The sequence below is a fragment of the Passer montanus genome, unplaced genomic scaffold (assembly GCF_014805655.1).
Source record: "Passer montanus isolate IOZ18808 unplaced genomic scaffold, ASM1480565v1 scaffold243, whole genome shotgun sequence".
Lineage (NCBI taxonomy): Eukaryota > Metazoa > Chordata > Aves > Passeriformes > Passeridae > Passer > Passer montanus.
Window position 1 is genome coordinate 75,413 of NW_024367071.1, and position 12,570 is coordinate 87,982.

At 64.3% G+C, this 12,570-nt stretch overlaps 3 protein-coding genes across 3 annotated transcripts in view; 2 read left to right on the forward strand and 1 right to left on the reverse strand.

Annotated features, from left to right (window-relative positions):
* CXXC1 (CXXC finger protein 1) overlaps positions 1 to 489 on the forward strand; it is a 14,205-nt gene extending 13,716 nt beyond the window's left edge. Inside the window, exon 18 of the mRNA XM_039711200.1 lies at positions 222 to 489. Coding sequence (XP_039567134.1) covers positions 222 to 362 — 141 coding nt within the window. The 3' untranslated portion in view covers positions 363 to 489. The remainder of the gene's footprint in view (positions 1 to 221) is intronic.
* A 638-nt stretch (positions 490 to 1,127) lies between these two features.
* MBD1 (methyl-CpG binding domain protein 1) lies at positions 1,128 to 10,912 on the forward strand. The gene is made up of 18 exons (XM_039711231.1): positions 1,128 to 1,241; positions 1,462 to 1,583; positions 1,994 to 2,108; positions 2,887 to 3,200; positions 3,446 to 3,531; positions 3,953 to 3,993; positions 4,099 to 4,248; positions 5,320 to 5,454; positions 5,743 to 5,790; positions 5,892 to 5,948; positions 6,027 to 6,095; positions 7,464 to 7,628; positions 8,528 to 8,635; positions 8,708 to 8,788; positions 8,872 to 8,958; positions 9,035 to 9,127; positions 9,810 to 10,180; positions 10,891 to 10,912. The coding sequence occupies exons 1-18, from the start codon at positions 1,233 to 1,235 to the stop codon at positions 10,910 to 10,912; spliced, it is 2,073 nt and encodes a 690-aa protein (XP_039567165.1). The 5' UTR covers positions 1,128 to 1,232.
* Positions 10,913 to 11,029: 117 nt separating this feature from the next.
* ABT1 (activator of basal transcription 1) overlaps positions 11,030 to 12,570 on the reverse strand; it is a 2,697-nt gene continuing 1,156 nt past the window's right edge. Inside the window, exons 3-4 of the mRNA XM_039711232.1 lie at positions 12,213 to 12,391; positions 11,030 to 11,470 (exon numbers count right to left, since the gene is read on the reverse strand). Coding sequence (XP_039567166.1) covers positions 11,177 to 11,470; positions 12,213 to 12,391 — 473 coding nt within the window. The 3' untranslated portion in view covers positions 11,030 to 11,176. The remainder of the gene's footprint in view (positions 11,471 to 12,212; positions 12,392 to 12,570) is intronic.

Here is a 12,570-nt window from a genome sequence, read left to right on the forward strand (position 1 = left end):
CCCTGACCCTGTCCCTGTCCCCTCTCTGGCCCTGTCCCTGTCCCTGCCCTGTCACTGTCCCTGTCCCTGTCCCCACGCTGTCCCTGTCCCCACGCCGTCCCTGTCCCCGCAGTGGTACAAGCTGGGCGAGCTGTTCGAGCAGGACACTGTCCCTGTCCCCGCCCTGTCCCTGTCCCCACGCTGTCCCTGTCCCTGTCCCCACGCCGTCCCTGTCCCCGCAGTGGTACAAGCTGGACGAGCTGTTCGAGCAGGAGCGCAATGTGCGGGCGGCCATGACGAACCGGGCGGGGCTGCTGGCGCTCATGCTGCACCAGACCATCCAGCACGACCCGCTGACCACGGACCTGCGCTCGGACCGCTGACCACGGCCTGCCCCGGGCACTGACTGCCCCCGGAGCCCCGAAACCCCCCCAGACCCCTCCCCACGTCCCCCCACCCCCGATTCCTGGGTGTTCCCCCATCCCCAAATAAACAGGGTGTGCAAAAGGAGTCTGGGGGTGTCTCTGGGCTGTCCGTGGGATTTAGGGGGGCTCCTGTGGGGTCTTTGGGATCCTGGGGGTGCCTTTTGGGGGAATTTTGGGAGCCTCCGGGTTCTGGTACCACCCCAGACCCCGCAGAGGCTGTGGGGATCCCTTCTCTGGCCTTGGCGGTGGCTGGGGGGGTCCTGAGGAGGTTGGGGGCTCCTTGAGGTGCAGGGGGGTGTAGAAATGGGAGCAGCAACCATAGTGGGGATTGAGGGGTCCCTGGCGGTTTTGGGGGTCCTTTGGGGGGGTCCTGAGGGTGCTGGGCGTGGGAAAATAGCAGCACTGTCCCAGGGGGGGCTGGGAGGGGTCCCTGGTGGTGTTTGGGGTCATTTCGGGGGGTCCTGGGCGGGGCGAAGGGTCCCAATGGGCGCGGGGAAAACGCGCCGTGTTCATTAGCATAGCCACGCCCACGCACCTCTTCATTAGCATAGCACCGCCCTCCCGTTGTCACGTGCCCCTCGGTCACGTGCCTCCCCCGCTCCACGGGTCGCATATCGCCCCGCCCCTCTCTGTCTCGGCCTTTTCTCATTGGTCCATACGGCATCACGTGATCCAAAATTCCCCTCCCTTTGCTTTTCCCGCGCGGCTTTTCCGCTTCCGGCGCGGGGCCCCGCCCCCTCCGCCCCCCGCGGCCTCGCGGCGTCGCCAGAGGAAGAGGAGGAGGAAGAGGAGGAGGAAGAGGAAGAGCTGCGCCACAGGCGGGGGCGGATGGGAACGGTGAGCGGCCGGAGGGCTGCGGGGCCGCGGCGGGGTTGAGCGAGAGGGATCCGAGCGGGGGAGGACGCGGCCGGTGGGGAAGGGCGGGCCGTGAGGGGGACGGGGGGGCGGCTGGGGGGAGGGGGCGCGGCCCGGCTGTGTTTGGGGGCGGCGTCCGGCGGTGTTCGGGCTGTCGGGGCGGGTCGTGACCCCCTCCCCACCGCTCTCCCGGGGGTCTCAGCCCCCCCGCAGGATGGCGGAGGGCTGGGCCGAGTGCCCGGCGCTGGGCCCGGGCTGGCAGCGCCGCGAAGCTTTTCGGAAATCCGGGGCCACCAGCGGCCGCAGCGACACCTACTACAGGAGGTGCCCGTCCCCAAAACCCCCAGAGCCCCCTCCCACCCCCGCGGGACTGCGGGTGGGGCCGGTTCTGCCCTTTCTCCCTCCTAGACCCCATCCCGTGCCCATTTGGGGGCTTCCCCCCCACCCTCCGATGCTGTTTCAGAGTCCCTCTCCCATCTCCCCCTCCAGGAGCTCCACAGGGCCCCCTCAATGCCCCTTTCCCCAAATATTCCCAGTCCCCTCCAATTCTTCCAGGCTATTTTGGGGCTCGATGGGTCCTTTTTGAGAGTTTTGGGGTCCCCTGAGCTGTGTTTGTTCCCCCTCTCCCATCCTCCCTTTGGCATTTGGGGGCTCCCCCGGGCTCAGCGGTCCCCGCGGGGTTTTGGGGCCGTTCCTGGAGATTTTGGGGCTCGTCTGACCCGACTCCCCGGCAGCCCCACAGGGCAGAAGTTCCGCAGTAAGATCGAGCTGCGGCGGTTCCTGGGCCCCGGGCACGACCTCAGCAACTTCGACTTCAAATCGGGGCTGCAGCGACCTGGCCCCACCCGGGTATGGGGAATGGGACCCGGGGGGGCCCTAAAAACCACGGGGTGGGCACAAAAATCCTAAAAAACCTCTGGGGGGGGCACAAAATCCCAAAAAGCCACGGTGGGGGGCACAAAAATCCCAAAAAACCACGGCGGGGGGCACAAAAATCCCAAAAAACCTCATTGTGGGGGGAGAAAGCTGGAGCTCTCCTGAGTGGGGAGCCCCATAATAAGAATGGAATTGGGGGTGAAATAAAGAGGTGGGGTAAAAGGGGCTGCTCAAAATGAGGTTGAGGTGACCCTAAATTGGGGGTGGGGGGAGAAACAAGGGGTGCTTAAATTGGGGAGGAGCAATAATGGGGGTTTTGAAGTGGGGGAGGGGTCACAAGGGGTTCTTGTGACCCCCCATTTTCTGCTTTTCAGGCCAGGAAGAGCCCCAAATGGCACCTGCCCGCCGGGCCCCTCCCAGAGCCCCCCAAAATCTTCAAAAAGGAGGCGGGGGGGGGCACAAAAATCCCAAAAAACCACGGCGGGGGGCACAAAAATCCCAAAAAACCTCATTGTGGGGGGAGAAAGCTGGAGCTCTCCTGAGTGGGGAGCCCCATAATAAGAATGGAATTGGGGGTGAAATAAAGAGGTGGGGTAAAAGGGGCTGCTCAAAATGAGGTTGAGGTGACCCTAAATAGGGGGTGGGGGGAGAAACAAGGGGTGCTTAAATTGGGGAGGAGCAATAATGGGGGTTTTGAAGTGGGGGAGGGGTCACAAGGGGTTCTTGTGACCCCCCATTTTCTGCTTTTCAGGCCAGGAAGAGCCCCAAATGGCACCTGCCCGCCGGGCCCCTCCCAGAGCCCCCCAAAATCTTCAAAAAGGAGGAGGAGGAGGTGGAAGTGGAGGTGGAGGTGGAGGTGGGTGGGGCTGAGACCGAGAAGGCCCCACCCTCATCAGTTCAGGCCCCGCCCATCGCTGTCCAGGCCACGCCCCTGACTCTCCAGGCCACGCCCCCCTCGGTTGAGGTCACGCTTCCTCCAGGCGTGGCCACGCCCTCATTGGAGCCCCCCCATCGCAGGACCCGCAAGCGGCCGCCCCTGGAGCCCCCCCAGGATGGGGTGGTGGCGTGAGTGGGGGAATGGGGGGTCCCTGGGGGGTCGTGGAGTCTTCCAGGTGTGGGGTGGGGGTCTCCTTGAACTTTTACTGTGGGGAGCGGGTCCCAGGAGCAGGGGGTGACCCCAGGAGGGAGGGGTTGGGGTCCCTGAGGGGAGTTTTGGGGGGTTTCCTCAGGGGCGTTGTGGGATCACAGGGGGCATTGGGGGTGTTGGGGTCCCCCTAGCACCCCCCAAAATGCCACTCCCTCCTCCACAGGCTTTGTGCTGGCTGCCAGAGCCTCTTCCCAGGGGTGTCCCTGCCCCCCCAGCGCCGCTGCCGCTGGCTCTGCCCCGACTGCCGTGGTGAGCTTCGGCCTCAGAGCCCTCCTCCTCATCTTCTTCATGCTCCTCCTCATCCTCTTCATGCTCTTCCTCATCCTCGTCGTGCTCCTCCTCATTCTTTGAGTCTTTCTCGCACCTTCCTCAGCTCTCTCAGCTGTTTCTGTTTTATCCTTTTCCTCATTTTCCTGTTGTTCTTGTCCTTCATTCCCTGGGTTTTTCTCTGTCCATCACCATCATCATTCCCTGAATTGTTTCAACTTTGCAATTATCATTTTATTCCAACTTCCCATTCCTCTTCCTCCTCCCTGATTCTTCCCTGCCTCCTTTTCCCTGTTTTGGACCATTCTGGGGGGAAGGGAGCTTGAAGGAGTTTTGGAGGGGGGTCAGGGGGAGATCCCAGGAAAGTTGGCGTGACCCTGACCCCCTTCCTCCACCCCCCCAGCCCAGAGACGAGACTTCAACCGCGAGCAGCGATTCTACAAGGTACCCCCGCTCCCTCAGGGGGGTCAGATGGTGCCCCTGGGCGTTCCCCAGACCCCTCAGGGGGTTTGGGGGCCCCCCCAGAGCCCTGACACCCCCTCCCCACAGCGGGTGGGCTGTGGCACGTGCCAGGCCTGCCGCATCCCCGAGGACTGCGGCATCTGCAGCGCCTGCGCCCGCAACCCCCCCGGGGGCCCCTCCGGGCCCGGCCGGACCCCCAAGTGCCTCCTGCGCCGCTGCCTGCGCATCGTCAAGAAGGTACTGGCACCCCCTTGTCACTGTCACCTGCCTCGGTGTCACCAGCACCCTCCCAGTATCACCAGCACCCCCTTGTCACTGTCACCAGCACCCTCTTGTCACTGTCACCCTGCCTCGGTGTCACCAGCACCCCCTTGTCACTGTCACCAGCACCCCCTTGTCACTGTCACCCTGCCTCAGTGTCACCAGCACCCTCTTGTCACTGTCACCCTGCCTCGATGTCACCAGCAACCCCCCCAGTGTCACCAGCACCCGCCCAGTGTCACAAAAAACCTCTTGTCACTGTCATCAGCAGCCCCCCACTGTCACCAGCATCCCCTTGTCACTGTCACCCTGCCTCGGTGTCACCAGCACCCTCCTCAGTGTCACCAGCACCCCCTTGTCACTGTCACCCCCCCCACTGTCACTGTCACCCCCCAGTGTCACCAGCACCCTTCCATGCCAGTGTCATCCCTCCAATGTCACCATAATTCTCCCTCTCCCCATGTCACTGTCACCTCCTGTGTCACCTCTGTGTCCTCTCCTTCATTGTCTGAGGATGCATGTGGTGCTGTGTTAATTAACGTTAATCTGTGTTAATTAACAGTATCAGTGTTACTCTATGTGACTGATACCCCACATTATTGCACATCATCACGTGCTATTCTTATCTCACGTTATTTTGTGTTATTCCACTCTGTTCTGTTATCCACGTTGTTCCATGTTCCTCGAGGGCCTGGGCTGCAGCTCCTGCTCTGTCCCTGTCCCCATCCCTGTCCCTTGTCTGTGGCTGCTCATTCACCCACGTCCTCCTATACCCTTGAGTGTTATCCCGTGTTTATTATCCCATATTTTCCCATGTTTTCCCATATTTCCCCATGTTTTCCCTGCTCTCCTGGGTAACCCCCATGTCCCCACAGGGACTGCGGCTCCTGCCTTGTCCCCTGTCCCCGTCCCTGTCCCTTGTCTGTGGCTGCTCATTCACCCACGTCCTCCTATACCCTCGAGTGTTATCCCGTGTTTATTTTCCCATGTTTTCCCATATTTCCCCGTGTTTTCCCTGCTTTCCCAAGTAACCTCCTGTCCCCGCAGGGCCTGGGCTGCGGCTCCTGCGCCGGCTGCCTGAGCACCGAGGACTGCGGCAGCTGCTGCATCTGCCTGCGGCGCCTGCAGCCCGGCCTCAAGCGCCAGTGGCGCTGCCTGCGGCGCCGCTGCCTGCGCCCCAAGGTGGGACTGTCCCCCCGGAGCCCCCCCGGTGTCACCCCTGCCATCCCCGACCTTCCCTGGGCCCCCCGGTGTCCCCCCTCCCATCCCTGACTTTCCTGAAGCCCCCCCCGGTGTCACCCCTGCCATCCCTGACCTTCCCTGGGCTCCCCAGAGCCCCCCAGTGTCCCTCCTCCCATCCCTGACCTTCCCTGAGCCCCCCAGCACCTCCCCGCTCCTGCCCCGGTGTCACCCTGGGGTGTCCCCCCACCCCATTGTCCCCTGCTGACCCCCCGCCCTGTGTCCCCCCAGAAAGCCAGGGTGGCCAAGAAGCCGCAGAGCCCCCGGTCCCTGGCAGAGGTGAGTGTGGGACCCCCGGGCAGTGGCACAGCGCGGACCCCCGGGTGTTCTGGGGTGCGGGGACCCCGGGGTGCCCCCCTCAGCCCCGTTTCTCCCCCCAGAAGTGGAAGCCCCTCGTGGAGCGGGAGCCCAGCGACGCCTCCAGCGCCAGGCACAGAGTGAGTGGGACCCCCCTGGGCACAGCTGGGCACAGCTGGAACCCCCGGCCCCCCCCACGAGCCCCCCCTCCCTCCCAGAAGCTGCTGACCAAGGGCAAGGAGAAGAAGAAGCCGGGGCGACCCCCGAAGGCCCCTGGGCCCCGCGGGGTGAGTGACAGGCCTTGGCCCCGCCCCCTTGTCTTAGCCACGCCCCTTCCAGAGCAGCTATTGGGGCAGGGGAAGCCGTAATGCCCTTAATATAGGGGCCTGCAAAAGGGGGGCAGTATTGGGGTGCAGGTACCGTAATGATCCTAGTGGCTGTTCCAGCCCCTAATGCCGATGTTCAGGATTCAGGTTATTGGGGTGCAGGTACCGTAATGATCCTAGTGGCTGTTCCAGCCCCTAATGCCGATGTTCAGGATTCAGGATATTGGGGTGCAGCTACCGTAATCTTCCTAAAGGCTGTGCCACTTGTTAATTCTGGGGTTCAGGCCCTGCAGTAATGGGGTGCAGGTACCGTAATAATCCTATGAGCTGTTCCAAGGCTGAATACTGGGGTTCAGCACTCTCAAACCCCACTGATATTGGGGTGCCAGTACCATAATACCCCTAATGCTGGGGCCGGGTCACTGTGACACCCCGAAAGCTGTTCACAGCTGATGCACAGTCTGAGCAACCCTGGCTGTGGGGTTGCAGCACTGCAATCCTCCAAATAATGGGGTTCAGGTACCCCAAAACCCTCAGAGCAGGGTTTGGTTACATAATTCTCCTAATACTCGCTACAGGTTCTCAGGGCAGGACTTGGTTACATAATTCTCCTAATACTCGCTACAGGTTTAATGGCAGGACCCAAAGTACCAATAGTGGGGTGCAGATACTGAGCCCCAAATATTGGGGCTCAGATACCGTAATGCCTCTAATAGTGGGGTGCAGGTACCGTAATGCTCCAAAGAGCAGGGCTCGCATACTGTAATTAATGCCTCTAATAGCGGGGTACTGATACTGTAATGCCTCAAATAGTGGGGTGCAAATACCGTAATGTCTCTAATAGCAGAATGCAGATGTCGTAATGCCCCAAATACTGGGGCTCAGATACCGTAATGCCTCTAATAGTGGGGTGCAGATACCATAATGGTTCTAATAGTGGGGTGCAGGTACCGTAATGCTCCAAAGAGCAGGGCTCGCATACTGTAATTAATGCCTCTAATAGTGGCGGGGTACTGATACTGTAATGCCTCAAATAGTGGGGTGCAAATACCGTAATGTCTCTAATAGCAGAATGCAGATGTCGTAATGCCCCAAATACTGGGGCTCAGATACCGTAATGCCTCTAATAGCTGCTCATACCGGAATGTCTGCCTTGTGCCTAACCCGCTGCTGCTGCTTGGCTGCCGTAATACCCCTAATACTGCCGCATCTACCGTAACGCTCCTAATAGCTGCTCCCACACTAACACCAGCCGCCCTGGGGACACTCCCTGCGGCGGGCCCTGGGGACAGCTGGGGACCCGGGGGTGACGCTGCTCTCTGCCGGCAGCGGGGGGTGCGGAGCCGGGCCAGCCGGCGCTGCGGGGTGTGCGCAGCCTGCCGGCGCCCGGCCGACTGCGGCCGCTGCGACTTCTGCCGGGACAAGCCCAAATTCGGGGGGCAGAACCTCAAGCGCCAGAAGTGCCGCTGGAGGCAGTGCCTGCGCTGTGCCATGGTGGGTGCCCCCCAGTGCTTCCTCCCGGTGCCTCCCAGTAACCTCCCAGCGAGTCCCAGCCATCCCCTCCGCCCCCTTTCCTCAGTGACCCGACTCCTTCGGCTGGGGAAACTGAGGCACGCGCAAGGTTCAGGCTCCCCCGGCCTCCCCGGCGCTGGGTGCAGCCCAGTTTGGACCAGTATGGACAAGTTTGGGGTGGGATGGGGGGCATTGGTCTGTGCCCAGGTGGTACCTGGACACTTGGGTCTTGTTTTTGGGGGGGACGGGGGGGTTGCCTGGACGCCTGGGTCCTTCCTGCATTGCTTGGCTTTGGGGGGCTCACCCTGGGTCCCTTTTGGGGGTGAAGGGTGGGGGTCCCTTGACCATCTGGGCCCACCTGGGGGGGTTCTTCCTGCATCTGCCCCCAAAATCCACATCCCCCTCCCCTCGGAACTGCCCCACCCGCTCTGAGGTCTCTCTCCTGGCGCAGAGGCGGCTGCTGCCGGTGGGGGGGGGTCGCTGGGGGCCCCCCTGGAGCGGCCGCCCCCTCCCCCTGTCCAGGCCCCGCAGCCACCGGCCCCCCCGGCCTGCAATTTGCTGTGCTTGCTTTGCTGCTTTGCTCTGCACGGACCCTCCCCCCTCAGGGGGACCCAGGCGTCGGGGGAGGGGACCAAGGTGTCCCCACGCCCCCCCCCCGCCCCGCGGGAGGGGCTTTGGGGAATTTGGGGACCCCCGGATGCCTTGGTCCCCTCCCCCATGACCCCAAGGCTTGTGTGTGCCTCAGTTTCCCCACGGGGGATGAGGTGGGGGGGTCCTCCACAGACACCTGAGTCCCTTTTTGGGGGGTGGGGGCTTCCTGGATACCTGGGGGGTACCGGGGGCGTCTCACCTGGCTGCCCTGACCTGCCCCTCCCCCACAGGAGAAGGAGCTGCTGGGGGGGGCTGAGAATGGCCCCGGGCCCATCCCGGGCCCCCCCCTGCGCCTCTGCCCCATCAAGGAGGAGGCGGGACCCCTCCCCCGCCTCGAGGTGAGACCCCCCGGCTGCCTGGGACCCTCCCTGGACACCTGGGACCCCCCTGTGACCCCCCCTGCCCCCCAGGACCCTCGCCTGGGGCTCCTCATCGCCTCGGCCCCCCGCCTCAAAGGGGCCCCCCCGGAGCCCAGCGTCGCCCCCCAGAGGGTGAGTGGGACCCCAAACTCCCCCTGAGCCTCCTCGGGGTGTCTGGGACCCCCATAACGCCCCTGCCCCGCCTCCTTTTCCAGCCCCCCCCCGGGGATTTGGGGGTCCTGATCGCCGCCACCCCCCGCGTGAAGCAGGAGCAGCCCCAGCCCAGCGCGTCCCTGGTGCCGGTAAGGGGGGGACCCTGGAGTTTGGGGGGGTCCCTGGGGTTTGGGGGGGGTCCTGAGCCTCTGCCTTCACCCCCAGGTGCCCCCCCAGCACCCCCCTGCACAGCTGGTGGTGCTGGATGAGAGTGAGGAGGAGGAGGAGGAAGAGGAGGAGGAGGGCAGCAGCCGAGTGGTGAGGAAGAGCAGGGGATTCCTGGGGGGGGGGGGGTCAGAGGATTTGGGGAGGGTCCTGAGGAACTTCGGGGGGTCATGGGGGGATTTTAATGGGTTGAGGGATCTTGGGAAGGGGTTGGGAGTGTCTGGGGCGGGGCTTTAGAGGGAATTTGGGGGTGGGGTCTGAGAAATGAAAACTTTAGGGAGGGTTTTGGGGTCCTGTTAATTTGGGGATTTTTGGGACGGGGAGGTTTTTGGGGTCCTATTAATTTGGGGAAGGGATTTTTGGGAGGCGAGAGGTTTTTGGGGTCTTGGTGAGTTGGAGAAGGGATTTTTGGGAGGGGGGAGGTTTTTGGGGTCCTGTTAATTTGGGGATTTTTGGGACGGGGAGGTTTTTGGGGTCCTATTAATTTGGGGAAGGGATTTTTGGGAGGCGAGAGGTTTTTGGGGTCTTGGTGAGTTGGAGAAGGGATTTTTGGGAGGGGGGAGGTTTTTGGGGTCCTGTTAATTTGGGGATTTTTGGGACGGGGGAGGTTTTTGGGGTCCTGGTGAGCTCTGGAAAGGCCTCTGGGGCTGACCCTTGGGTTTTTTGGGAGGCTCTCAAAGCAAGGGGGATCACAAGGAGGCTCCTGCGGGCTGGGGGGGTTCTTGGGGGTGCTCTAAGTGCTCCCCCCACCCCATTAACCCCTTCCCCCCCACAGCCCTTCCCGCTGCCCCCCGCTCCCCAGCTCTGGCCCGGCTCCTTCCTGGAGGAACTGGCCGAGATTCCGCTCCCGGCTCACTGGGGGGTGGTGGGCGCTGACGGGGGTCCCGGGCCGTGCCCGGCGCGGGGGCTGCGGCTGGTGCAGCGCTGCCCCCGCTCCTCCATGGCCGCGGCCGCCGTGCTGCTCAACCCGGGCCTGGCTTTCCGCGTCCTGGTGGCCCGCGGCCGCCCGGTGCCCCCCGGGCACGAGGTGCTGGCCCGGCGCCCCCCCCTGCGCTCCGTGCTGGACCTGGTGGAGCTGCTCTGCGACCTCGAGGCCTACGGGCCCTGCCCGGGACCCCCGGGACCCCCGGCCCGGCAAATTGGGGGGTGTGGGGAGGAGGGATGGGGTGTGGCACCTTTGGGGAGTGGGATTTGGGGATGGAGCCTTGGGTGTAGTGGGGGAGGGGCCCTGGGGGGTCCCCAGGGTGGGACTGGCACCCCCAGACCATCACTGGGTGAGTCTGGGGTGCCCCCCAGGTTTGGGGGCTCCAGGACCCCGCTGTGGGGATTCAGGGGGACCCCAGGGTGACACCCCGATTTTGGGGACCCCTGCCCCCCCCCTACAGGGTCAGGTTTCCCCTCCCCCAGTGACACAGCAAGGCTGAGGGACCCCAGGAGTGGCATTTTGAGGGGGGGAGTCCCCAGTTTGGTACCACTCCCCCCGTTCGGTTTCCCAGGGATATTGGGGTGCTCTCAGCACCCATTTTTGGGGGGGCTTGCCCCCCACCCCCCAGGTTTATGGGGACATCAGGTTTATGGGGCCCCGAGTTTGTTCGTTCTCCCATTTCCCCAGTGCCATACTGGGGCCCCTCCCCCACCCCCCAGAGCTTCTATTTTTGACACTGGAACCGCCCCCCCGAAATGGGGGCGCGGCCCCTTTAAGAGCCCTGCCCTGCCCTTTGTAGAGATTTAAATGCCCTGTTTAAGGCGTGGGGAGGGGCGTGGCTTCCTCCGGCCCCGCCCCTCGGAACAGGCCCCGCCCACACGCACCTTTCACCTGCTGTTGCTTTCTTAGCCCACGTCCTTTTATGGTAAAGGGGCGTGGCCTGCGCTGCTTAAGCCACTCCCACTCCCCACCCCCCGCGCTGCCTTCAGGGAGTTTCGCGCCGAAGCCATAACCCCGCCCCCTCCCCTTGGCCCCGCCCCCTCGGCAGAATTTAAAGAGACCGCGAGGAATTATTTTTGTTAAAAGTAATAAAAGTTTTAAGGAGAAAAATAAAACATTCTGCGATCCTTGAGAAAGGCATCGGCGTGCGGAGGAGGCCCTGGCGTGCCAAGGGCCCCTCCCAGACGCCTGAGCCCCCCCAGATTTGAGGGGGGGTCTCACCTGCCCGTCCCGAACACCTTCTCCAGCAGGCTCTGGGGGGGCGCGGCCGGGGGGGGCCGAGCTTTGCGCCGCCAGATCTCCTCCTCGGTGGGTCTTTGTGCGAAGCCCCAGGTCGGGGCGGGGGCCGCGGGGTCTCGGGAGGTTTTGGGGGGGTCCTTGGAGGCGCGGCGGGCGTAGAAGCCCCCCTCCCTCTTGGCCTGGGCCACCTCGGCCCGCAGGCGCTGCGCCCGCACCTGGCGCTCGTAGCTGAGCCGCTCGCTCAGGTGAGGCCACCGGAACCCGGGCAGGTACTGGGGGGGTGGGCACAGGTCAGGGCACCCCCAAACGACCCCAGACCACCCCCCCAGTAAGGTTTTGGGGTGCTCAAAGCCCCCCCTCCAGCTGCCAGGACAGGTTTGTGGGAGGGGTCTCCCAACAGCCCCTCCCCCAGGGTCGGGGACCCCCCATAACCCTAAAAGAGGAACCCCCAGGGGGCCAAAACCATCCGAGACCCCCCAAAAAACCAACCCAGGTGCTCCCAACAAATCTGGGACCCCCAAAAAGGGACCCAGGGCTACCCCAGCCCCTCACCCATGAAGGGTCCCAACGACCCAGGAACCCACAGGTGTGCAGCCCCACCTTGATGCTCCAGCAGTGATGGCGGAAGGGGCTGCGGGGCCGGGGGGCCATGGGGGCCCCGTGCAGGATTTTGGCCGCGCGTTTGGCCGCGCGTTTGTCCCGGAATTCCACCCAGCCCTCGGCGAACGCCACGGCCGGGGGCCCCCCCGGGCGCTGCCGCCGCCGCCGCACGGAGCCTCCTGCGGGAACGGGGAGGGGGCGCTGAGAGACGGGGCCGAGACCCCCACCCAAGGGTGCTGAACCCCCACCCAAGGGTGCTGAACCCCCCTCCGTGGGGCTCAGCTGGGCTGGGAGGGAGCTGACCCCCGAATTCTGCAGCTGCAGGGGCCTGGGGGGATCCCCCCGCCCTTCCCCCACTGCTGAGGTCCCTGACCCCCCCACCGAGCCCCCTCCCCGGGACCCCCCGAGCCCCACCTTGATGCTCCAGCAGTGATGGCGGAAGGGGCTGCGGGGCCGGGGGGCCATTGGGGCCCCGTGCAGGATTTTGGCCGCGCGTTTGGCCGCGCGTTTGTCCCGGAATTCCACCCAGCCCTCGGCGAACGCCACGGCCGGGGGCCCCCCCGGGCGCTGCCGCCGCCGCCGCACGGAGCCTCCTGCGGGAACGGGGAGGGGGCGCTGAGAGACGGGGCCGAGACCCCCACCCAAGGGTGCTGAACCCCCCTCCGTGGGGCTCAGCTGGGCTGGGAGGGAGCTGACCCCCGAATTCTGCAGCTGCAGGGGCCTGGGGGGATCCCCCCGCCCTTCCCCCACTGCTGAGGTCCCTGACCCCCCC

What these genes read in the sequence shown, in the direction of transcription:
- MBD1 (XM_039711231.1), top strand. An exon ending in GACCCCTCCCCCGCCTCGAG is followed by an intron (nt 8,636 to 8,707) that starts GTGAGACCCCCC and finishes CCTGCCCCCCAG; the next exon opens with GACCCTCGCCTGGGGCTCCT. An exon ending in AGGAGGGCAGCAGCCGAGTG is followed by an intron (nt 9,128 to 9,809) that starts GTGAGGAAGAGC and finishes TCCCCCCCACAG; the next exon opens with CCCTTCCCGCTGCCCCCCGC.